The sequence below is a fragment of the Myotis myotis genome, unplaced genomic scaffold (assembly GCF_014108235.1).
Source record: "Myotis myotis isolate mMyoMyo1 unplaced genomic scaffold, mMyoMyo1.p scaffold_m19_p_17, whole genome shotgun sequence".
NCBI classification, from domain to species: Eukaryota; Metazoa; Chordata; class Mammalia; order Chiroptera; family Vespertilionidae; genus Myotis; species Myotis myotis.
In genome coordinates this window covers 20,317,052-20,343,968 of record NW_023416321.1, presented here as the reverse complement: position 1 = coordinate 20,343,968, position 26,917 = coordinate 20,317,052, and the positions used below count along the sequence as shown (strand labels likewise).

General features: G+C 37.5%; 1 protein-coding gene across 3 annotated transcripts in view; it reads right to left on the bottom strand.

The window, feature by feature from the left end:
* The window catches only part of NSF (N-ethylmaleimide sensitive factor, vesicle fusing ATPase), a 124,540-nt gene that overhangs the window by 30,704 nt on the left and 66,919 nt on the right, over positions 1 to 26,917 (bottom strand). For all 3 annotated transcript variants that reach the window (XM_036340133.1, XM_036340131.1, XM_036340132.1), the window contains exons 10-15: positions 26,041 to 26,206; positions 25,085 to 25,159; positions 24,697 to 24,884; positions 16,908 to 17,003; positions 11,741 to 11,897; positions 9,615 to 9,748 (exon numbers count right to left, since the gene is read on the bottom strand). In XM_036340133.1, the coding sequence (XP_036196026.1) occupies positions 9,615 to 9,748; positions 11,741 to 11,897; positions 16,908 to 17,003; positions 24,697 to 24,884; positions 25,085 to 25,159; positions 26,041 to 26,206 (816 nt within the window). The remainder of the gene's footprint in view (positions 1 to 9,614; positions 9,749 to 11,740; positions 11,898 to 16,907; positions 17,004 to 24,696; positions 24,885 to 25,084; positions 25,160 to 26,040; positions 26,207 to 26,917) is intronic.

Below are 26,917 nucleotides of genomic sequence, written 5' to 3'. Positions count from 1 at the left end.
CAAAATTTAAAAAAAGCAAAAAACAACTCATGTTGACAATCTAGAGATGGTAAGATCCTCCCCAGCACACTATATTCTGTAAGGTAGACACTGTCTTCCCAAGTATTAAGTTTCCAAGGTCTGATACCTCACTGGTACTTAATCCATGTCTGCTGCATGCATGCATAAAAGAAAGCATGCTTGAAGAATAGCTCTGTTGCTTTACTTTGCACCATTCCCTACACCCCTCAGTCATTCTCCCACACTGTCACAATCCCTTCTACCCTCTCTTCCTTAGCTGTCTTCCCATTGGATTGTGAGGTGGATAAAAATGATAAAATGTATCATTTTCTGGAAGGAGCTCCTTTTATCCCGATTGGCTATCATGGAATGACATGTGAGATGGAGCCTCTCTACTAGCTTGAGTCTCTGAGAAACTACAATGAGCAGAGCTCTGCCTCTGAACCATGATGGACAAGTACTGTGAGCAAGAAATAAACTCTGTTGTATTAAGCCACTGAGATTTTGGGGTTGTTCATTATTGCACCATAACTTAGCCTAGCCTGACTGACCCAGAGGCTTATGGAGTCAATGCTGTGTTCCTAAATTTAGCAAGTGACAATTAAGTTGAGACCTGAAGGATGAACAACCAGTGGAAAACAGGGAAGAAAATGTTCTAAGAAGAGTATACTGGCTATTAGGAGGCAGAAGTGAGAAAATTCAGGAGCAATGAAGGAACTGACATAGTCAATAAGAATTAAAATGAAGGGGTCAGTGTTGGTGTGTGTGGGGAGTGGTGGGTGAGAGATGAAGCAGAAGAGAAATGGAAGAGACAATGGAAAAGTTTGGAAGCAGTTCCCCTGTGGTTCTTTGCTATTTTTTAATTTTTATTTTTTTTTTTTATTAGTTAAGGTATTACAAATGTGTCCTCATCCCTCCCATGACCCCCCCCCCCCCCCCCCGCACACTCATGCTCCCATCTCCCTGTTGTCCATGTCCATTGGTTTGGCTTTCTTTGCTATTTTTTGAAGACTGAACCAACACAGAAGCCAATGTGGTATCCTATAAACTCAGGTGATTTCAAGGAGTCACTGAAAAGAATGCTTTATTCTTCAAAATATTTTTTTCAGAATTCTACTAAAGGCTCTGATGCACATATTTCATTCTGTCTGTCAAGCTGTAATATCATGGATTAGAGCCACAGGAGCCTAAGACACTACATTCTACGTTTTCCCAAAATCAGCCTTCTCCCTTCTCAAAAACAATGTAGAGTTTACATGGCTACAGGGACCTTACTGAGAACACTGCTTGGGTCTAAACTGATGATAAATTGCTAGGTAGTCTCACCAACTTAGATGCTGTGATTCATGAAGCATTACACATCACTTCACAGTTGACTGCATGGGCTACCTATGACATTTTAGGAAAAAAAATACAGCAGTCATTCAATGCAAAGTAGGGGTTTTTTTTTTTGCTTGTTTTTGTTAATCCTCACCTGATATTTTTTTCCATTGCTTTTCAAAGAGAGTGGGAGGGAGGGAGGGAGGGAGGGAGGGAGGAGAGGGAGAGGGAGAGGGAGAGAGAGAGAGAGAGAGAGAGAGAGAGAGAGAGAGAGAAGCAAAAAAAAACCTTCCATGTGAGAGAGACACATCAACTGGTTGTATACTGCATGCACCCCGACCAGGGATAGGGAGTGAACCCAGGTATGTGCCCTTGAATGGGAATCGAAACCAAGACCCTTTGGTGCATGGGCCAACACTCTTACCATTGAGCAACACCAGCCAGGGCTAAAGTAGTTTTTTTTACAGACAGCTCTTAATGCATTAATTAGTATCATGGGGAGAGGAGCACTCACAAGTGACTCTTAACAACATACTAACCATGACAAAGGCAGTGCAATTCCAGTTGTAACTTGACCAGTTTCAGTTGACCAGTCAACTGAAACTCCTTCAGGTAGCAACTCTGCTCTAGTTTAAATACACACACCCCATTCACTTCATACATACTGTTTTCCTTATCTAGTCCCTAGTGTAATATAAGGTCACCACTCTTCCCCTGGATTCATGTTTTCTGCCTAATTTTTCCAGCTGCTTCCATTCTCAGCTTCCTGGTCCAGGCCCCAGCAGAGCATTCACTAAGATACTCAGATTCAACTGGCAAGTATTTGGGATTAGCTGCCAGACTTAAATATAAGTGAGACATTTACATACTAAGCTGGGATGTTCTACTGCAACTTTATGTAGATAAATCCAAAAAGGAGGAGAAATACTAGAAGAAAAGATGCAAAAAAGGTAAAGCTGTACAAACTGCCCAGCTAGAATATTACAACTGGAAGTGCCAAACTTCTCACCAGCACCAGCATACAGCAGATACACAGTGCTTGCTCCAGATCCAATGATGCCATCACAACAGTTAGCCTGGTGGGCTGAAGCTGAGGCTAATGGCTGTATCTTACAGACTCTTTAAAAAAAATAATTTAAATTCTGATCCTCTCATTTAGTAAGATGAAAGTATGATACTCAAGCCTTTTCTTGCTAGAGAGGTTATCACTAGGGGATCACATAAGTTATCATGCAAACCAGGACACTTGAAAGGGGAGAGATGTTAATAATCACACTGGAACAACAGGTAAAAACCAGGATTGCTCAAAGCAAACTGTAGTGTATGATCATCCTAGTTTTATCAGGGAGTTTCCTGTAGAGCAAGTAAAATTATCAGTGTGTAGATATAAGTATATATACATATTTATAAATATAGTCTTAAAGTTGAGTGAGAAGTCTGAAAGAACAAGGGAAAGCGAAAAAAGTAAAGAATTGAAGAAAGAAGAAGTTTGGCCCTGGCCAGGTAGCTCAGGTGGTTAAAGCGTCAGTCATCCTGATATGCCAAGATTTTGGGTTCAATCCTGGATCAGGGCACATACAAGAAGCAACCAATGAATGCATAAGTAAGAAGTGGAACAACAAATTGATTCTTCTCTCTCTCCCCTCCTTTCTAAGATAGAAAGAAAAGAAAGAAAGGAAGAAAGGAAGGAAGGCAGGCAGGCAGGCAGGCAGGAAGGAAGGAAGGAAGGAAGGAAGGAAAAGGGAGGGAGGGAGGGACATCAGTCAACAAGGAAATAATGAGGACTATTCTACACTTGATCTTAGCCAAAAGGCCGAGAAGCGATATGAGGACTATTCTAGAAGATGAAGAATGTCTCTAGAAAACAGAGTTACATAGTCTATTTCTAGATGTGGATATAACGAGATTGTCATTAAACTCTCTGGTACCACCTCTCTCATGTGCAAAGGTAGATAGTGGTCCTAAGAGACAACCTAGAATGTGGGGAGCCTGGACTTGAGGCAAGAGCAGGCTGGCTGCACTCTAAGCACTGAGGAAAAGGAGGTGTAGGGCTCCTGATGCACAAGGGGGAGGGACAGGTCTGAATATGGTCCTCAAGGACACTGCAAGCTCTCAAGGCACACAGCACACTCCTGGAATCTTCTGACCAGTTGGGAGCCACCTGTGTGCAGGGGAATGGCAGCAGCTGCAGACCCTGGAGTCCACATGAATGTAGATGGGAACACACCAGTATTAGTTCCATGTTAATCTCAGCCTTTCAGAATCACAACCACAGCAAAGTGTGTTCTAAGTAGACTCTGTCCTCTATTTTCTACAACCTCTTCAGTGCTCTGAGGCAAGTGAAGCCAAATTCTCTGCTCCTTTGGGGGCTGAAAGAGTTCATCTTAATTCTGAAGTGGTTGGCGTGAAGTACCTAGTTAGTAGGAATCTGATGACTTAGAAAATCCCTAATGCAGTAAATCTGTCAACAATTAGCTGAAAGCATACTCTAATCATATTTGGTAGCATATAAAAACGTAAATGAGCAAATTCAAATCAGTGCTATCAGTAATAATCTCTAGTTTCTAAAAATAACTGGGGAGTAAACCAAGCAAACATTAGCTGTCTTCTAATGAAACTGCCTCAGGAAGTGGACCTAAACTTTTGGCAAAGCACTAAAGATTCCTGGAATGACCTTAAAATCCTTTATTTGTTCTCCCTGCTTTTCAGGAAAAATTCTTACATTTTCACATAACGGGAGCCACAGAGTGAGGTATGCTTTAATAATATAAAAAGCCACAAAGTCTGAAAGTTCTACTAAAGATCTGTTCCATGTTCTTCTGTGTGCCAAACAGATACAAATGCCAAAAGACAAAGTGTATTAAACAAAACAACAACAAGCGCCCGCTCCCCCCAGCCATGCAGGGACCTGTAATCACTTCCGGAGTGTCCACTTCTCTCGGTTAATACATGCACAAACTTCAACAAACCAGTTACATGATATATTAGGATGTTAACCAAAAACATCCAAATTCTGTTGCTTAGTAACTGCTGTCAAAAGATCCAATTTCCAGCTCTGCTCTTTGTATGGACTAAACCCCGAAAAGGGGAGGATTAGGCACCATGATTCTGTTCTGTGAAGACTACAATTTGCAGTGGGATTTACAGGAGGAGGATATTCAAAGAAGATTATTTCTTTCATGCAAAGCTAGTGGAAAGGAAAATGTCTTCCATTAATTTTCAATCCTTTAAAAGCAAGACTATATTATATGTTATTAATGGGCATAGTTTTATAAGTCATTCATATTTTTACTTAATTTTATTTAAGTAATTTAGTCACATTAGATTGTTTTTTTGTATACTCAAAAAGCATCAAGATTAGGTAATGAGTTAAAATAAAAATTTATTGCTTTGTCCTTCTGTTCATTTAATGACACTAATAGAACTACTACAACAAATTTCTTAAAAAGTATAGATGCAACAATAGATACTGGAATTAAAATTTTAAAATAGAATGAAGTTGGGAAAACAAACATAAATGGAGGAAAGATCTGCAAATATTTCAAATATCCGAACGGAACATATGGTACCCCCCAGAATGAGGATAACACCTCATACATACTGGCAGTGGTGAGAAGTTGACCTATGGAGAAAGAACTCATTAAGCAAATTAAGAGCAGTGCAAGGTAAATGTTAAAATAATTGAGAATAAACTACTTTCATACATTATAATACCATCCATATGTGAACAAAAAGCAATAGCTTAATTACAGTGAAATCTTAGCTGCTCATTAAAACAAGTCTAGCCCTAACCAGTTTGGCTCAGTGAATAGAGCAATGGCCTGTGGACTGAAGGGTCCCAGGTTCGATTCCGGTCAAGGGCATGTACCTTGGTTGCGGGCACATCCCCAGTAGGGGATCTGCAGGAGGCAGCTGATCCATATTTCTCTCTCATTGATGTTTCTAACTCTCTATCCCTCTCCCTTCTTCTCTGTAAAACAAGTCTAATGGCCCTCTTTATTAACAAAAACTCTTATCTCTTAGTTTAAGTAATAAAATGGTATACAAAGATATTCTATGAATTAACTATTCAGACCATCATTCTTTAACAAAAATTAATGTTATAATATTTCCCAGTTTCACAAATTATTCTGTTGCAAAACATTTTGAAAAATCTTTAAAACTGAGCATTTAGTCATGAAAATGTGGCTGAAGAAATAGTTAAATGCCAATCTTTTACTTATGAAATTGGCAAAAAAAGTATTTTTATAACATTAAGTGTGGTTGAGAGTCCCAGGAAACTGACACTAAAATGATGGGGCTGCTAGCATAAATTGGTTCAACTTTCTAAAGAGGTGGGATCCTATAAATTATTATTATTTTGGCATAAGAGTTTTGGTAGCAGTATTATTAAAAATATTTTAATTATTCATATTTTTACCTTAGCAATCCTGAATCTGAGAATTTATCTTAAGGAAATAACCAAAAGTGTATGTACAATAATAATGATAAGTAAAAAGAACCACCACACTCTATCAAGCACATATTACTAGTATATCACAAGACATTGTGTGATACTTTACATAGATTACCATTTCATTTAATTCTCATAATAACCCATAAGGCAGCTATTACTATTATCTTAATTTTTTTTAATATATTTTATTGATTTTTTACAGAGAGGAAGGGAGAGAGATAGAGAGTTAGAAACATCGATGAGAGAGAAACATCGATCAGCTGCCTCCTGCACATCTCCCACTGGGGATGTGCCCGCAACCCAGGTACATGCCCTTGACCAGAATCGAACCTGGGACCTTTCAGTCCGCAGGCTGACACTCTATCCACTGAGCCAAACCGGTTTCGGCTATTATCTTAATTTTATAGATGAGAAAACAGAGGCTTATAGTCAAGAAATGTGGTGGAGCTGGGATTCAAATTCATATCTATTTGAAACCTAAGCCCAAGTTCTCAGCCAGTAAAATATAATGCTACTCTAAGGAAAATCTAATAAGAAAATGGGGACAGTAATTTCTCAAGTTTGGTAGTTCCACAGAATATCATTTATAATTGGGGGGGGGGGGACTGGAAACAACCTAAATGTTCAATAAAAAGGGAATGCTTAAATGGATATTACATAGCTATTTAACATAATAGTGAGATAAATTTCTATGACACTGAAAAAAGTTCACAATGGAGGGGCAGGTGGAGGGACTGAGCAAAAGAGAAAAAAAAAGAAAAAATAAATAAAAATTAAAAAAAAACCCAGATAAGAAAAACAAAACAAAACACAAAAGTTAATAATATATTAAGTGAAACAAGACAGTTTAAAACAGTACATCCAGGTGATCCCCAATACATAATGTATGTGTAAGTGTGTCTGAGCAGAGAAGAAAACTGAAGGACAAACATGAACTCATTTTTTTATTTTCTCCTAATTTGGAGGTGGTGTGTGTGTGTCTGTGTGGTGGGGAGGAGCACTTACAAAGAAAGAACGGGCCTCTCCAGAAGGATAAAAACATTATAAATTACTTGTGCTCTGAAAAAAAAATTAAAAATCTTCCCATCCTCACACTACAAATGAAGGGAAGACAACAGTGGTGGGAGGTAGACTAGAACTACTTAAGAATGACATTTATATTTCATTTTCAGAAGCAACCTGAAAAACTTAGCACCTTTAGACTGGTTTGAGCCCTCTGGCTTTTGTCAACCTATCATTAGGCAACAATGTGAAAATTATTTGCAGAGAAAGATTCTGCAATATTTCCAATATAGTTCCAAGACACCTATGCATCATTCTTTCGCTGTTCTGTACTTTTGTTTCAGGGAATAATATCTTTTCCCCAAGGAAAGCCAAAAAGTTGAATATGTATATATTATACTGCTGAAACATAAAACATTTTTGCAATTTTAAGGGTGCATGGATGATCCAGACAGTGAATCATGAATTGAAACCATGTTGAATAAGCTTGTATAGACACTTATTTTCATATTCCTTAGACTTCTACTCATTTAAAACTCTGCCTTGAAAGGCTTCAACAATTTAAAGATTAAATCATAAGTTATTAAGCCATTAATTTAACCATTTAAGCCTCTAAAATCAACACATACTACCTTCCCCCCTCAAGTCAATTTGCAAGAGATTAAAATAATAAAAATGGTAATATCTCACACTTACAAAGCAGCTTTGATCTGCAGGAGTCTAGAGTACTTTTTAAAAACTTTTATAGAAAAACTAGGACCATCCACTCACATCCGAGGCAGAGGCTGGCAGCTGGTGAAAAGCAATGGAGTAACTTATAATTTGTGCAGAAGATGACTATTTTTTAATTTTTTTACTTTAAAAAAATAGTTTTAAATTGATTTATAGAGACAGAGGGAGGGAGAGGGAGAGAGAGAAACACCGATGTGAGAGCAAAACATAGATTGGCTGCCTCCTGCACGCCCCCTACCGTGGATCAAGCCTGAAAACGGGCATGTGCCCTGACCAAAAATCAAATCAGCAACCTTTCTGTGCACAGGACGATGTTCAACCAACTGAGCTACACCAGCCAGGGCAGAAGATGACTACTTTTGCCAAGTATAAGGAATAGATGGAGTTAGAGACATACCAGTAGAATTAGTTGTTCAATTAAAAGGAAAATTAAATGACCACAGATTCCAAGCGCTATTATTTAAATTTTCACCAAAGGATATGGCTTAAGGGTTCCCTTTAGAGGGAGGAATAAAAAACACTAACAAAAAAAAACAAAGAAAACTAACCCCTATTTACATCAAGGAAATGACTGGTCTCATGATTTTGTCCAGATTTTCTTGAGAATATATACTACTGGTTTCACCTCAGACAGAATAAATTGACTATGGTACTTAAGTTCTTTTGGTATCTGAAAACATTTCCTTCTCTTTCATACTCAATTTCAAATATCTTTATATAGAATATTTTTAATTTATCGATTTTAGAGAGAAAGAGGAAGGGGGAGAGAAACATCAATTTGTTTTTCCACTTAGTCGTGCATTCATTGGTTGATTCTTGTATGTGCCCTGACCGGAGATGGAACCCACAACCTTGGTGTATCAGGATGATGCTCTAATCAACTGAATGACCTGGCCAGGGCTCTTTATATAGAATACTTATCTTCACATTTCAGTGTATCGAACTGGAATCCTGCTCCAAGCTCTGTTTTCTCTATCCATTTCAAGCACCCTACACAAATAATTTTCTGCCTCCTGCACTAACAAGACACTAACTTTTCAAACATTTTTTTTTTTTTTTTGGAATATGCTTGTCTCTTTCCTAAAGAAAAACTGAAGTAATTCTATCCTATGTCTTTATAAAGTGAGGGCCTCTGAGCACCGTGAAAGAACACCTGAGCTGTCTTCACTAGGTAGCACTTCAATTCTCAAGAATCCTTTCCTTGACTCTGATTTTCCCACATCTCTTTAACTTAGAGTCAGTTCTTATCTTGAAAAGATCAAGAATAAAAAAAAGGATAGAAGTAAATAAATACTTCAATTAGATACAAAATAAAATTTCTTCACTATCTGGGAGCATACATAATCAGTATCAATGGAAACACTGGCTACTAAGTGAGATTAAATAGTTATTAAAAGTCTTCATCATTGCTTTTTGTTGTTTTTTAAAAAGCAGTCACCTACTATCCCAGATGTCTCACATGACACTTGCTTGAATGTAGGAGAGATGGACCAGATGGTCCTTTCAGCTCTAGAAGTCTATTCTATGTTGCAATAACTCACTGATGGCTCAAAGCAGCCATTTGAGAAGATGACAAATGGCACGTGGAGAAAGGAAGAAGGATGAGGACTGCATTAAGTTGTCAAGTAGATGTGATTATCTAATACACTGCCATCCCTTTGTGGAGGGGCGGGGCGGGGTGGTTGAAAATATCTTTCCAATGGTACACTTCTGTATACAGTCAACTTAATTGACCTCATATAGTTTGACTTTTGTATACTGATGAAAGAACTTAAGAATTTGGGCCACTCTACTCAAACACTCTTAACTAGGATCTTTCCTTTCAATCAAGTCAATACAAACTTAAGAAATGAAAATTAACCATTATATGTATAAAACAAAGCATAATCTGAAAGATAAAATAGAAATGCATTACAAAGTTAAATATCTAATATAGCTGCTGTTTCTTCCCAAATTTTGCTGATGATCTAGTTCCACTCGAAAAGAACATAGTTGCTATGGCACATAGACACACATACACATACAATGATAGATATATATGTACATATGCACACACACACATCTAAGAGATATGAAGTTAAAATGAAAGTAAAAATCTTAATACCTTCTTCATGGACTGACACTTGGCTGTCTCAGAAAAGCCAATCATCTTATCAGGAGAACAGATCTTGATGAAGGGGAAGTTGGATTCCTCTGCAATCTTTGCAGCTAACGCAGTCTTCCCACTGTGAGGAGGGCCTGCATAAAGATATGAGCAAGTCAGGGGAAAAAAGCCAACCTAAGCAAAGGGAAATAAAACAAGTTTAAACTTTTATGCACAAGGTACTGAGGTCTCAACTAGTTGCTCATTAACATATCCTGACACAACTTCATGGCAGACATGTTTTCTCTTATTTATTAGCAACTAAACTTAATGAACTGATTAGCATTTCTCAAAAGTATGATGAAATACGTTCCTTCTCTCTTTCTCATAGTCTTAATCTTTCAAACTTCTGCCTAAATATATAAAACACAAGGGTTTTGCTTCTTAAAAAAGGAGTGCATTCAAATACATATCAGAATTTATGTTTAGTTCTACCAAATTATTTGTCTAAGAAAACAATACAATTTTAGGAAATGATTGTGGGGGCAGGGAAAACTGCCTTATTAGAAGCAAATGTGACTTAACAAGCTAGAATTCTAAAGACTCAGGCCTTCTAAAGACTCAGGCCACCAAATCTACAAACTTACCTGAATTTTGACATCTCCTTCTTCTTCCCTTCTGTGTAATGAAAGATGTGTCCCTCTTCTACCCATAAACCAACCAATTCTTCCTTCCCATCTTTTCAGAAACCCAACGTTATTGATAGTACCCTCTCCCTCATATCTTCCATCTCTTTCTCTTCACACCCCTCAACACTACTCTCTTCTTCCTTCAAAATGGAACCTCCCTAAATAATTATCTGCTCTGGCTGCCTTCACTCTTAACCTTCCATCCACTCTCAAACAAATGCTATGGCTTCCATTCCCATTACATGGAAAGGCTCCCATCAGGATCACCAATGACTTCCATGTCATCAAATCTAACAGATACTTTATCTGTTGGCCTCTTAAGAATAATTGATACAATTGATAACTCTCCTCTTTCTTTAAATACTTATCTTGGATTCTATGATAGCATATTCTCTTTCCCCCTCCTCCTACCTCTCTGGTTACTCTTGCTCAGTCTCCTTTGTCAACTTTGTCCTTAAATGTTGACACACTTCAGAGATCAGTTCTAGGCCCACTTTTCTTCTCAATCAATACTCTTTCTGTAAGTGACTTCTTCCACTCCCATGGATTCACCAACAGTCAATATACTAACAACTCATGAATGTATACTGTAGCCAGACTTCTCTTGGAGCACCAGACCTACATATAATAGGCTACTTAACATTTCCGATTCAATTATTCTGTAGGAACCTCAAACTCAACGTGCCCTGAACTGAACTCATGATCTTCTTTCCCAAATCTTTCCACTAATGCTCCCAATCTTAGAAACAGGCATGTATACTAGAAACCTGGGGATTGAATTTGATATTTTTCCCATAGTACATCTAGTTACTTAATATTTCTAAGCCTCAGCTTCTCTACAAATAGGGATAACAGCAGCATCTATCCTTAGGACTGAAGTGGGTTTAAATGAGGTAATATGTGTAAAGTGCTGGTAGAGTGACTGGAAAAGAAAGAGGTCAAAGAATTATAGCTTAATTATGATTAATAATTATAATAATAATATGGTCTCTTTTATTCTACCTTCTAAATATTTTTCAAAATGGTTTACTTATCTCCATCTCCACTACCATTGTTACTTCAAACTACAATCAAATTACAACTAAGGCTAATGCAACTGATTCTAACCATTGATCTCTCCTGTGTCTTTTTTTGCCCTTCCAGCAACTAGTCAAGTACTCGGTGAATATTTATTTAACTGAATTCAGCGCTATTTGGTATTACAGTCTATTAAGTAACATAGAAATTTAGATACAATCCTATAAGAAAATGAGTTGCTATCATTCATTAGTAATATTCTGTCCTCAATAGGACTTGAATTGCACAATTATTGGTACACATATACTGGATTACTATTTTCAGACGATGAACAGTACTAGAAATGAAAATAATTCATTTTTCTGGAATGTCCTAAATGGCTTTATAAAAGTACTGTTTTGTTTTTTTAACTTTTAATGCCATCTCATCATTTCTTCTCACCTTCCAACAGGACGCTAACCAATGGTGTGCGGTCACTGTTTTTCGTCTGCTGGACCAGCAGCTCTCCATCATCTAGAACTCGAGTAACTGGATCACCCCATTTGATAATGCCATTCATAATGTAACTTGCATAATCCTCTTGGTTTGTGCCAAATGCCTATGGAAGAAAAGGACAGTTTAAAACATTTTGAGCATATAAAAGATGCCCAAAATACTTTATTCCTACACAAAAAAAATGTTGAGCAATATCCCATATCAGTATAAAAAGCCTGAAAACCACACCAAAAGACCTCCAATGTTTTATAATTTTGCATTTTACTTTTTATCAAATTGGGGAGGGGAGGAGCTGCTTTGGATGACTTAATGGAGAAACAATAGATTCTAGGCTCAGATTCTGCCAGAGCCCAAGCTGTCATAACCCCTGAGAAAGGGTATGTCCCTATGTGTTTAGTTCTATAAGGAGTACATGGCTGTTGCCTTCTGTTAAGAACAAAGGGAAAAAGAGATTATGGACTCAGAAATTAGAAACACTTGTCTCAGCAGACAAAGACACTATCCTAACTCTGACTGTAGTGTCATGGATTAAAATGGGAATGTAAAATGGTAATGAGGAGATCCTGTCCACATCAGTTTGGTGGAAGGGGTTACAAGTTAAATGGCACCAAGGTAGGTGTATATGTGTAAATATAAGATTTTAAATGAGACAGGAATGAGCAGTTGTAATGAAATATTGAAGGGTTAGGAAAATAAAATAAAAGCAATTATTATATGTAATAATTTTAATTGTTCTCACTACATGTTGGAGTTTAAATCACATTTCTCTTCATTTTCAACTTCTAATCTAATATTGGAACTCCTATCAAACCATTTGCCAAAAGTAGTCAATAACTTTAGTACTTAGTTACTTAATTGAATTTTCATAAGGTTAAAAGGAAAAGAAATGAGTAGGAAGACATAACCCAATGTAATGTAAAGGTCCTATGTCATGAGAATTCTAAGCTATTATATCCTTCAACAAGTTAATTTTTCACTACCCCGATGTATGGAACAATTTTAACTCTTCTTTAGAACTTGCACCTCACAGAAAATTATTCTTTGTAATGTCTCTAAACAGTATACAACAGTCTCATTGCTCTATTTCTTTGCTACTCAATCATTTCTCAGACTTCTCTTTGGTCCTTGCATACACTAGTCCTTTGATTCCTGAGTACAAAGGGAAATCCTCATTGCCTGGTCTGGATATGGTGCATTCAGTGACCCTCTAAAAAGTTATAAAGGGAGAGTCTAATAAATACTGCTATAGGAAATATGTAGATTGGCTGACTTTTACCATTAATTATTCCAAGTATACACTCTAAGTCTTACAGCAGCAGCTTTAAGATACCTTTAACCAGGAAACAGGGACCCCTCCAGGCTACACCATATGTATGAGTCTTCCTTACTTATCCCGCCACTTCATTTTTGTTTTGTCCCCCAGACTCATGGAATAATTTTAAGAAACTTACTACCTACTTAACTTAGTTATCTTAGTTTCCCCTTTCCTGTAGTCAAATTATAAAAAATCTTGAAATAGATCAGTTAGGGTGGGTACTAATATCTTTGGTATCTATTACAAATGACAACAGCAAAAGATTAACCATTTCTATTGCTCAGTAACTTTTGAAAGTAAATATTTATATTTAAAAGTCACAATAGTAATAAAAAATAGAGCTAATAAAACAAATTGATTTTTGTCTTTAAAAGAAATACTTGCAACAAATAATTATTGTCAAAAATATATAAAGAACTTATACAGATAAAATAAAAATAAAGAATAAACAATACAATAGAAAAATAGGCAAAGGCATGAAAAGCATCTCTTGAAAGACACTTATATGGCCAATAAGTACATGGAGAAATGCTTACCTTCGTAAGTAATCAGTGAAATGCAAATTAAGACCAAAATGAGATCCCATCTTACAGCCAACTGAATGGCAAAAATTAAGTCTGACCATACCAAGTGTTGTAGAGGATATAAAGTGACAGGATCTCTTTTACAATATTGGGAAAGTACTTATTGATTCAACCACTGGAAAAAGTTTAAAATTCTTACATTTGAAGTTGGGCATTCATATACCCAACAAACCAGGAATTTTATTCCTTAATATATATCTAAGAGAAACTTGTTCAAGAATGCTCATAGCAGCACTTGCTAGTAATATAAAAACCTGGTAATGTCCCAAATGCTCATTGATAAGAAAATAGATAAATTGTGGTAGTCACACAATGCAATGCTCTTCAGGAATGAAAATGTCTAATCACTACGATATACATATGAAACTAATATAATATTTTATAACATCTGTAATTAAAAAATTGTTTTTAATTGAAAAAAAGAAAATGAATGATGTATAGCTACAGAAAATCATATGGATGATTCTTGGTTATAAAATATGCAATAAAATAGCTATTCCCCCAAAATTACACGCATCGTACTTTATTTTATACCCCATGTAGACTAATGACAACAGTGTGTCACAAACTAAAGATTAAGATTAATACAATTCTGTGCACCTGAGATCCATTTTTAAAAGAAAACCAAACATACACACCTCTTTAAGAGGCCTTTCTGCACTTTGTTTTTTGTACTAATATAGGACTCCAAACAATGGCTACTCAATGAAGAGTAAACAAACATTAGTGGTTATTTTATAGAAAAACTAGAGGCCCAGTGCATGAATCTGTGCACCAGTGGGGTCCCTTGGCCTGGCGTGCAAGATCAGACCGAAACTGGCTCTCTGAGATCCCCCGAGGGGTCTCAGATTGTGAGAGGGGTGCAGGCCAGGCCAAGGGACCCCACTGGTGCACAATTGGGGCCAGGGAAGGACGTGGGAGGTTGGCCAGCCAGGGAGGGATCGCAGGAGGGCTCCACAGTGTGTCCAACCTGTCTTGCTCAGTCCTGATTGGCTGGACCCCAGCAGCAAGCTAAGCCACCAGTTGGAGCTTCTGCCCCCTGGTGGTCAGCGCACATCATAGTGAGCGGTTGAGTCGACTTAGCATACATTTGCATATTATGCTTTGATTGGTTGAATGGACGACCAGACACTTAGCATATTAGGCTTTTATTATATAGGACTAGAGGCCCGGTGCACAAAAATTTGTGCACTCGGGGGGGAGGGGGGCGGTCCCTCAGCCCGGCCTGTGCCCTCTCAGTCTGAGACCCCTCGGGAGATAACGACCTGCTGGCTTAGGCCTGCTCCCGGGTGGCAGAGGGCAGGCCCAATCCCTAGGTGCAGCCCCTGGTCGGGCTCAGAGCAGGGCCGATTGGGGAGTTGGGGTGCCGCCCCCTGTCATGCACAGAGCAGGGAGATCGGGAGGTTGTGATGTCACCCTCAGTCACGCTCAGGGTAGGGCTGATTGGGGGGTTGGGGTACCGTCCCCTGTCACACTCAAGGCAGGGTCGATGGGGAGGTTACGGCGCCACCCCCTGTCATGCACAGAGCAGGGCCCATCAGGGGGGTTGGGGCTCTGTACCCTGTCATGCACAGAGCAGGGCCAATCAGGGGGTTGGGGCGCTGCCCTCTGTCACACACAGAGCAGGGCCCGTGGGGGGGGGGGGCGTTGGGGCGCTGCACCCTGTCACACACAGAGCTGCAGGGTGATCACGGGGTTGGGGAGCTCCCCCCATCAGGCACAGAGCAGGGCTGATCAGGGGGTTGGGGCACCTTCCCCTGTCACGAACAGAGCAGATGGATAGGGAGGTTGTGGCCCCACCCCCTGTCACACACAGAGCCACAGGGTGATCAGGGGGTTTGGGCGCTGCCCCCTGTCACGCTGATCCCGGTGCTAGGAGGCATATTACCCTTTTACTATATAGGGTAGAGGCCTGGTGCACGGGTGGGGCTGGCTGGTTTGCCCTGAAGGGTGTCCTGGATCAGGGTGGGGGTCCCCACTGGGGTGCCTGGCCAGCCTGGGTGAGGGGATGATGGCTGCTTGCAGCTGGTCACACATCCTTCAGGGTGGGGGTCGCCACTGGGGTGCCTGGCCAGCCTGGGTGAGGGGATGATGGCTGTTTGCAGCTGGTCACACACCTTTCAGGGTGGGGGTCCCCACTGGGGTGCCTGGCCAGTCTGGGTGAGGGGCTGAGGGCTGTTTTCAGGCTGGCGGGTGACTGAAGCTACCAACCGCTCCTTTTTTTCTTTTTTCTTTTTTATTCTGGGCCAGCTTTAGCTTTGAGGCTTGGCTCCAGCTCTTAGGCCTCCGCTGTTGAAAGTAGGTTTCTGGCCTTTGCTTACAATGTTGCGATTCTGCTGGCTGAAGCCCGGGACTAAAGCAGGTTTCTGGGGTTTTGCTTAGCTTCTATATTTGTTACATAGTTGCTTAGAGTTGCAGCTCAGAGGCCTGCAGTGGCAGGCGGGGAACGTTGGAGTCCTCCGTCACTGAAGCAAGCAAGGCTCATGTTAGTTTCAAGCTGCCTGGCTGCCGGCTGCCATCTTGGCTGGCAGTTAATTTGCATATTGCCCTGATTAGCCAATGGGAAGGGTAGCGGTTGTATGCCAATTACCATGTTTCTCTTTTATTAGATAGGATAGGATGGGTTAATGATCTTATACTGTATTCTAAAGCTCCAACTGTGACTAGTGAGTGCATTAAAAAAAAACCTGACACCTTTTTTTTAAAGGGCACTTAGAATGGTTAAGAGTCTTTAGAAACTGTAGCAGTTAAGGACCAAAAGTAATGAGTAAGAAAAAGGAATGCCTTGGAGGAGGTTAGAGAAAGGTAGAGAGCGGAGAATATGAGAGCTAATTTTAAATGTAACTAACATATGGAGGATGAATGAATTAAGATGAATTTTGGTTTCAGTAGCTTCATATTGTATAAGAACCAATGAGAAAACTATTTATAGTTCAATATAAAGAATAATTAGAAAGCCTCAAAATGGGATGGTCAGTCTAACAGATGGTGAGCTCCCTATCATGAGAAATATTTCAGTAAGTACTGGCTAATTACCCAGCTATCAGAGTTATTGTTTGAATGTTTCTTATATTGAACACTTCTGATAAGATTTTTTGATTTTTAAAAACTTCATATGATATAACCTCCCACAATACTGGTAAAATAGCAGTTATTTTTTCTCCTGAATTATTATTATTTTGGGGCTTATACATCACTCAATATTCATACTCACTGGTTTGATATCATTCTCCAAAGAAGCGAGGAAATCTCCCCTTGTCACCTGCAGGCTCTCTGCTTTTTCCATGTCCACTTCAACTTTAGTAGTGGCCTAGTTAGAATGAAAACACAATGTAAGGACTTCTAAGATTTAAGAATATTTTCAGCCTAAGAATGTAACACCTAAAGATTTTGAAAAGCATACTTTCACAGGCAAATAGCATCTCTCTCAAATTCACAAATATATATACCTTTGCCTGAACAATTCCACGTGTAGAAATTTATCCCATAGGTATATTCACAGATGTGTGCAATGTTATATTACAAGGACATCTACTCTAGTGACTTATAATAGCAGAAGACTAGAAGCAAATTAAATGTCCACCAAGCGGGTACCAGTTAAGTAAATTATGACACATCTGTACCAAAGAACATTGGATAGCCAATTCTTTATAAATGAGGCATAAGGAGGAGAAAATATATACGGAGGCTCTCTAAGAACTCTAGCTATCACTCTTAGAATAACCTCTAAAGCCTTTACAGATACACAGATACTCAGCCCCAGCCCCTTCAGGATTTGATTTAAGAGGGTCCAGGCATTTAATTTTTATAAAGTTCCACAGGTTTGTAAACCATTTTTCTAGGAGACCAAGGACCTACAACTTGGATTTGTACTCATACTTTGTACTTGAGAATCTATGTGCCAGCTCCAAGTATTCTGCTTCCTGCACCTGGAGCTGACACTTAGCACAGACATCTGGAGAGGCATCAAGGCCTTTATCAGCACTTGGAGCTGCCTGGACCTGATGAGTGATTGAGATACCAACACAATTTTTAATGTGACTGGGCTCACTCCCAATAGCAGCAGGCAAGTGAGTCTAATATTTAAAATGGTACTATGATTTTTAAAAAGTTATCTTCAAAAAATCTGATTATAAAACAAAAGTTTGTTAAACAATATCAACCTTCCATTCATTATTATAAAATATGAGTCATGTTCCTTTAGGAATAGACAGCTGAGACAAATAAAATGACAGATATTTGTTCACTGATTTATTTTGGAGAGAGAAAGGAAGGAAGAGAGAGAGAGAGAGAGAGAGAGAGAGAGAGAACATCGATCTGTTCCATCTATCTATGCAGCCATTGGTTGATCCCTGCATGTGCCCCCACCGGGGACTGATCCCACAACCTTGGCGTACTGGGATGACATTCCAACCAACTGAATTACCCAACTAGGGTGACAGATATTTTTTTTTTTAAAGTAAGCCTCATGGGATAACAAGAACTATGTCAGGAAACTGGATCAAGATGGCAAACAGAACACATTTACTTATCTAGCTTCCTGCCCCAAACCCATGACATGCCAGAAAGTTGAGAGAGAAAGGTTAAAAAGCATGGTATATACAGAATTTTTAACACTGAGCCAGAGGAGTCTGAGAAGGAGAAAAGAGAAAAAAAGACAGAAGAAAAAAAATTTTCCACAGCTGAAGAGAGCTCTGTTTTTGCAGTTTAAAGGGTTCAATGAGTGCTGATCAGGATAAATGAAAACAAACCTACATCTGTCTAGACAGTGTTGTGTAGTATCAGAGCACTAAAGGTGAAGAGAAAGTCCTAGAATCTTTATGAGAGACAAAAACAGGTTACCTGCAGTGGAACCTCGCAACAGTAGAAACTAGAAGACAATATAATCAATCACATTTAAAAAATAAATCTGGCTATTTCCCCTAAAAATGATTTCCATATGTACACAGGGAGACACAGGCAAGAATTTTCATAACAGTATTATGCACTGTTTTAGGCACTACAGCAGTGATTCTCAATTTCTCACCTGATGGTACACAAACAAATTACTAAAATCCTGCGGCACACCAAAAATACATTTTTAACGATCTGACACACCAAAAAAGTATAAGTTTTATTCATTCACACCAGATAGCTATTGTTGTGTTGTGTTCTCATTTTATTTATTTGACAATCTTAAAGGAAAAGAGGTCAGTGCCCCTGACTAGTCAGGTATTGCATGTTTTAAAAATTCTTGCGGCACACTGGTTGAAAATTGCTGCTCTACAGAATAGCAGTAAGGCCACAAGTTCCTGCCCTTGTGGATCTTATATTTTAAATTGTGTTGTAATAGCCTAGAATATTGAGCATTTGTCCAAAATAATGACTTACATATACTGACATGGAAAGCTAGACAAGACATATTGTCAAGTAAAAAATATGAACTGCAGTACAATTCCATTTGTTTTTTTTTAAAGTGCATATGTATATGAGTGCAAATATAAAGAAAATAGACTACAAAGGCATAGCCCAAATGCTGACTATGTCTGGGTGTTAGAGATGGCCTGTCTCACTTTTCCCCTATACTTTGGCATCCTTGAGTCTTCTACAAAGAGAATATATTCATATATGACTTCTATATTTTAAAAAAGAGAGCAGGTAACAAGCAACATTTAAGTAGATGCACAAATATTCTACTTAAATAAAGAGAATAATTAGCACTTAAAGTATTAATAGGGTTTTCATTGACACATATTAGATATTCAATAAATATTGATCACATTTCCTGACATCTCTAAGTTTATTTTCCTGAAAGAATTATGTTTATAATATATAAATCTCTTTTAGCTTTATAGTTTATAAAGTATATTCATATACATTATCTCATTTCATCTCATGTCCTTATATAAGCTTGAAAGGTTTCTTAAATTGAGGGTAAAGGTAACCTTATATAAAGGTTTCAGACTCTGATTAAGTCTTTTTGACACATCTAAAAGAATTCTACAAAGTGTAAACTTTAAAGTGAAAGTGAAGAAACCAATTCTGACAGAATCACATTAAAATCCCAATGAAGCTACCAGACTAATTTTAAATATCCTCTCCCTATACAGCCCTAGGTTTTTACTAAAATGTTTTGTATTTTGATTTCCTCTTATAGTGAAACCAAAAAGACAGAAACATATAGCAATATGAAGGAAAAATCTTGTCTAGCTTAAAACATTTGCCAAAAAATATGACAGATTTCAGTACTAAAGCTGGTGTGCAACTTGTCTTTTTACTACTAAGAAATGACTCACTCAATGAGTTAAAAGTGAAGTAAGATGGGTGGAATAGAGTTATTTTAGAACAAGTTGTTTTTAGATACTCCTTGAACTTCAAAAGTTAACTAGTTATAAATAACCAATAATAATACAATTGTGAATTATTCCTGACTATTCATTAAGATAATAACAGCTAATCAATATAGAAGAGGCAACGTCTTTCAGCTTTTACCTGCTGAAACTAATAAACTTGTATTTCAACACGAGCAAATATCAAGTGGTCACCCTTAAATTTCATAACCTTTTAAATCTGACCTTTCAAAGTTCTTATCATTCCTGTTAAATTAAGGGTAGAATGACCTTAATCAATCAAAATTCTACAGAAAATAAGAGATAATTTTATTGAAGTTCTGCAAACATAAATCAGAGCTTCGATTCAGTTGTAAAGTGTGTGTGTGTGTGTGTGTGTCCGTCCTCAATTTACTTCCCTACAGCAGATTAGAGCAGAAGAAATTTGGGTTATGAATCTTCTCTACCTGAAGCAGAAATTCCTTTCAAGATAAAAACAACCTAATGTCACATGAATTTTAGTTGACCACAAACATGGTTTCAACTACAAATGACATGAACATCGAGGTGTTTATGATGGGATTTTCTACTTGTTTCAGAAAACCTGAAAGAACAATTTAACAGGGAAGACCTGTTTAGTTTAGTCCACCAGTTTTTGTTTAAACCCAAATCTTTTGCAAAGGAAGCAAAAACCCCACTAATAATGGCTTTTTATAATACACAGGAAGAACATCATAACAAACAGTTGAATGTTGTATCTAAGTTTTATACCAAGTTTAAATCATAAGTTTCAAATTACTTATTCATCAATCATTACTAGTAAAGCTATGAACATTTACAGCAATGGGAATACTAAAACTGTGTGCCTTTTGTTTGGCCGAGGAGGAGTCTTGTTAGGAAAACAGTATTGAAAGAACTTTTGACAATATAGATTTTTTTAAATGCAGAAAAGGAAATGTTGGTACTATTTATTTTTGGGGGTGTGGTTAGTGTCTTACATATCCTTCCCTCTTTCCTAGAAGTGCCTATAGGTCCCTTGTATTAAATATTCCATAGATACTGTAAAAAATTAAAGCTCTTTGGTATCAAAGGTGTTGATCACAAGTCAATATGCATCACCTGAAGTTTAAAGGTAATTCAACCACGTGGAAAAAGTGAGGGAAATAATGTCCACTATTAGCACTACTTCTTACTTGTAAATCTGAAGGATAATATATTCTATATAGTCTTAACTAACATATTAACTTTACAATTAGAAAAATGATAACTGCAAATAGTCAATAAAACCCAGAAACTCAGATATTGAAAAGGATGTATATGGTATCCTCTCAAATCAGCCAATAATAACTAAACTGTAAAGAACTAACATTGATATTTAGTTTATAAGGCACTTCCAAATATAGTATTTGATTTCATTTTCATAAAAATCCAGATGAAATATGTAGTTATTGCCCTCTGACAGAGCAAAAATAAAAAAGTGAAAGAAGTGTAATGTATAACCACATCTTAGGACTATAAAATATATATTCTTCCCCCCATATCTTATTGCTTCATGTATAAAACTAATGTATGCTTAAAGGAAATATGTTTCTTAATGAGATGATGGCTTAGAAACATTTTGGGATAAGATTATTGTGGTAAAAATGGCAAATAACTAAGTAAGAGAAAAATCCGGTGGCTAATGCATATGAAAAATCTGATAACTAATAAACTAGTTATTGTGGATTATATCAAGAAACACTAATGTGGTCTGAGGTGAAGGATCAGTAAGGTGGGAAACAATTTTTACATCATTTACTCAATGTTTCTTGAAGTCACCATCACTTCTTATCAAAACATTTCTTATGGTAGGGAGAGAAAGAAAAAGAAAAAGGAAAAATCCACTTTATAAAGGACCCAATATTACATTCCCACATTATCTAGATCATTGGCATTTAAAAATGCAATGATACTAGTATCTTCCTCCTGCTGTCTCCAGTATTTTAAAGAGGTTTTTCTTATCTGTCCAAAGTGTCTTTCTCGCCCTAGCTGGTTTTGCTCAGTGGGTACAGCATCGGTCTGTGGACTGAAGGGTCCCGGGTTTGATTCCAGTCAAGGGCACATGCCTGGGTTGCGGGTTCCATCCCTAGTAAGGGGCATGCAGGAGGCAGCTGATCAATGATTCCCTCTCATCACTGATGTTTCTATATCTCTCTCCCTCTTACTTCCTCTCTGAAATCAATAAAAATTTTATTTTTTAAAAATAAATAAATAAAGTGTCTTTCTCCAGTATGGGATTCTTGATCTAGAACAAAGTCATTTCTATTATGTAGGAAAATTATGACTTATAGATAGTTTGATTCAGAATACATATATGTTTACTACCTTAAAAAATATTTACTAAATACCTACTATATTCTCAGTATTTAGACCTATTTGAAATATTGTGGGAGATTCAGAGATGAATAAGATACGGACTTAAAGTCTAGAACAGGGGTTGACAAACTTTTTCTGTAAAGAGCTAGATAGTCAATATTTTAAGCTGTGTGGGCCATGCAGACTTGGTTGCAAATACGCAACCCTGCCATGGTAGGATGGAAGCAGCTGCAGACAATATACAAATGAATGGGTGTAGTTGTGTTCTAAAAAACTTTACTTATAAAAACTGGTGACTGGTTAGATATGGCCCATGGGCCATAGTTTGTTGACCCTTGGTTTAGAACCATTGCTAGAATTTTCCCAAATAACTAGAACATACTCAACCTAGCTGTTCAGGCTTTTATTATTTCTTGCAAGAACTGTTATAAAAGTTCCCCTCTCTCGTCTGTGTTGCCAGCTCCCTAAATACTCCCCTAAATACTCCACTCGATACAGCTGCCAGAGTGATCTTATGTTTTAACACTATGTCACTGCTATTCTTTAAACTCTTCAATGGCTTAGCACTACTCACAGGAAAAAAAAGTGCATACTTCTTAGCACAGTATAAAGGGCTCTTTGTGCTCCATCCCCTGCTTTAGTCTCCTCACAATCTCTCTCTCTCTACCACCCTTTCCCTGCTTTTCATGCTGAAGTAATATTGAATTACCTTAGCATATCATGCTATTCTGTGTCTCTGTTACTTTGCGTATGTTGTTCCTTCTACCTAAAAGACCTACCCCACTAATAGACACAGAAGTTTCTCTGTGAAAGTTCTCTCACCCCATGAACTGACCACATCTGACACCTTTCTCTTCCTCACCTTCCATGTACTTTCTATGTGGAGGACAGACTGTGAGCTGCTCAAAGGTAGATGATTTACTTCTTTGCAGTTGTAGTATTAACCCCTAGCACAGTGTCTGACATACAATAGGTGCTGAATAAATATTTTGAACCAAAGTAAACCGAAGGTACCATAAATGATACACTTATTTCAGGAAGAACAATAACACATTATTCTTGAAAGAAAGAATCAGAAAAGATTTGAAGAAAATTCTGGCATATGAACCAGGTATTGAAAAGATAAATAAAAAGAGATGGTAAAGACTCTCAGTGAAGAAAAAAAAAAAAGCAGAGAAATGGAAAAATAAACTAATGTCTGATGATCAGTGAGTACTTCAATTTGACTAAAATGTGTAGAGAATAACTGGGAACACATCCGGGAAGGCTAGCCTAGAAGAAGGTCTAGAGGACCTTAAGGACAAGGCTAAGAAGTCTGTACTTTGTTCTGTAGACAAAGTTGCCTCACTGAAAGTTTCTGAAGGGTAGAATGATATGAAGTAGGAAGATTAATCAAATAAAAGGTGGACAGTGACAATGAGAACTGAAAGATACTGCCAAGGTAGAACTGACAAAATTTGGCAAATGAGTTAATGTGGGATACAGTAGAGTGACAAGAATCAAAGATAACTGTGAAGGTTCAAGCCTGAAAAATTGAGATATCAGCAAAATAGGAGCAAAAAGGAAAGCAATAAAAAAAAAAAAAAAAGACAGTGGCAGATCAATGATTCTCTCTCATCATTGATGTTTCTCTCTCTCTCTCCCTCTCCCTTCCTCTCTGAAATCAATAAAAGTACATTTAAAATAAACAAAACATCCAGGTAGAATTATTTAATTATAAATGAAAGTGGGAGATATACTTTCAAGAGATAAGACATAAACCTGGGAGTCACTTATCTACAGGTGATAACTTTATCAAAATAAAAGTATCCTTGTTATATTTCTACCAGAGTATTTTCTACCAGAGTACCAATACATTTTTGTACTAATTTGCAAACATGTCCATTCCCCTGACTTTGAATTCCTTGAGGGGAGAGGCCATGCTTTATTATCTTCATGTCTCCAGTTTAATACCTCAAAAATAGCAATTATGCAGTATATTTGCTGAAAGAAGCAGCCCTCATAATTCTAAAATGTAGAAAATCTAACTTCATATGACATATTACAACTCAACACAGCACAAAGATTAAAAATATTGTTCAAAATATTCATCTGCACATGTATCAGATGGAGACAACCGAAGGGAGATGAGTCAGTGGTTAATATGGGGCAGATACTGTTATTTTTCCAGCTACTCTGAAGATTTAGCAGTGGACAGTTAATTACTATTCCTTTTATCATGAATTTTCTCTACCAAAAGTCAGCATCACCCCTAGCCCTTGGTATGCTTGAAAGGAAAGAGAAAGAACCCTGGCACAGTATTTACAGGGCTGCAGACTCCTAATCTATTAGTTGACTGACCTTTATGTGTCTGTTCATAGCAGTGGATTGTGCCGCTCGCACCAGACCCTCCAATTCAGCACCGCTGAAATTCTTGGTCTCTGTGGCCAGTTCTTTAATATCTACGTCTGCAGAGAGTAACTGATGCCCTCTCATCCTTGCTGTGTGGATGTGAAGGATTTGTAGTCGACCTTTTTCATCTGGTAAGCCTGATAAAATTGAAAATAAGGCAGATATTATTTTATTCCTAATGCTTTCTTATAGGTACTCAACCATGAAAACATCTGCTTCTCATGATATACAACTTCTCTAACAAACATTAAACCATTGAGTTGCATGACTTTGCTCCTGCTAATGAACTCTAAATATATTCTCCCACTCCCATGCCATCAGTGACAGGTCTACTTACCTATTTCCATTTTAACTTCCAGTCTTCCAGGTCGAAGGAGAGCTTCATCTATCAGATCTGGTCTGTTGGTCATTCCTGAACATAGATGTTAAAACATACAAATGATCGCAGTTCAAAAATAAGATAAAATGTCCCTTCAGTATATGTAAGATTAATAATTTACCTCAGAAGCTAAGAGGACATTTTATAAGTCAAACAGAAAACCAAATTATTCTCAAATAAAAATATCACTTGTTCTTGACATGTTCTAATGAAAATACCTGGAGACTTTGCTTTAGTTATAAATTATTTCGTTATAAATTTAGTTATTTCACTACTGTACAAGCCAATGGAATATAAATACAATAAAAACTTCAAATATTTAAAAAGAAAAATTAAGATTCAAAGAGGGCAAGTAACCTGTCAAAGTGAGAGAGGGGCCATACGAACATGTTTGACCCAAAGTCCCTTCCCTTTTTTGTAGGCCAATGGTTTTCAACCTTCATAAACAACAGACTCCCCCCCCACACACACACAAAAGTCACCGTAAGAAGAACCTCAGTACCTAAAACAGTTAAAAGACTGTTTTGATAGAGATGCATGAAGTTATGATAGAGATGCATGATCTAAAGCTCATTCCCTGGGCCTCACAGATCTTGAAGCCCCTCTGAGGACCCCTGGAGGCCTACAAGACCCACTTTGAAAACCACTGCATTACATTGTGCTGCCTTTTAAATGGGTGAGCTGTATGCTTAAACCATGGGTCACTAAAACCCACCTTACATTTGTCCTGTTAAGGCTCAACATTAAAATAGTCAAATTCTTCAATAACACTTGGTTCTAATTTGGAAACATTGGCAAAGTAGTATACTTACAATCTATACAGATCTTAATTCCGAACCCATGTATCTAATGTTTTTGAAATCACAGCACTTTTTTTTTTTTTTTTACAGCACTTTTTTTTTAAGCAAACATACCAATGACTAAGATGTTGTTCAGCTGTTCTACCCCGTCAATTTTGGACAGCAATTGATTGACGACAGTGTCATGGACTCCCGTGCTACCAGCCATGCTCCCTCTCTGCTTGCAAATGGCATCAATTTCATCAAAGATGATGATGTGCAAACCACTGTTAGCACCAAGCTAGTAAGATAAGAAATTATATTATAGAACAAATAATTCAAATAATATGAATATATTAAACAAACTAATCCAAAAAGCAAAGCAAAACTTTCCATATATGGACTTCGCTCCATATTGACTAATAAATACAGCAAGTCTAATCATGGTTGTAGCCTTACAAAGGTGTTAGAACTACATTCTCAGAAGTCTGCAAACTGCAACAATATTCTAGAACCTCTTATTTAATAGCCATAAAACAAACATACACATTATATACTGATGCAAGTGAATAGTCCATCATATAACTATTCATTTACACTCATTTCTTACCTCATTATTTAAATGAATTCTTATACTTATCAGGTGCATTCTTAAGTCAGTGAATGACAATTCCCTCCCATTTCCCCTGACTTTTGGTGAAGGAATTATCCCAGAAACAAGTAGGGCTAAGCTTGTCACCTTATATTTCTAAGTGGTCACTCTTCCCAGAGGTCCACTGGGAATTGGGGGGATAGGGGAAGGAAATGAACATGATTCACATTCAGTCATGCCACATGAAAACAGATTATTTTCTCCTAACAGTAAAGTGAGAACAGAGACACAATTTATAAAAAGAACAGTCAAGGGGATGCTGTTTCTTCTGCATAGTGATTTCTGGTTTAGTTTATTGGATATAGTCATTGTTAAAATAGTTTATATATTTTAAAACTTTAATAGATGCAAAAACTTATA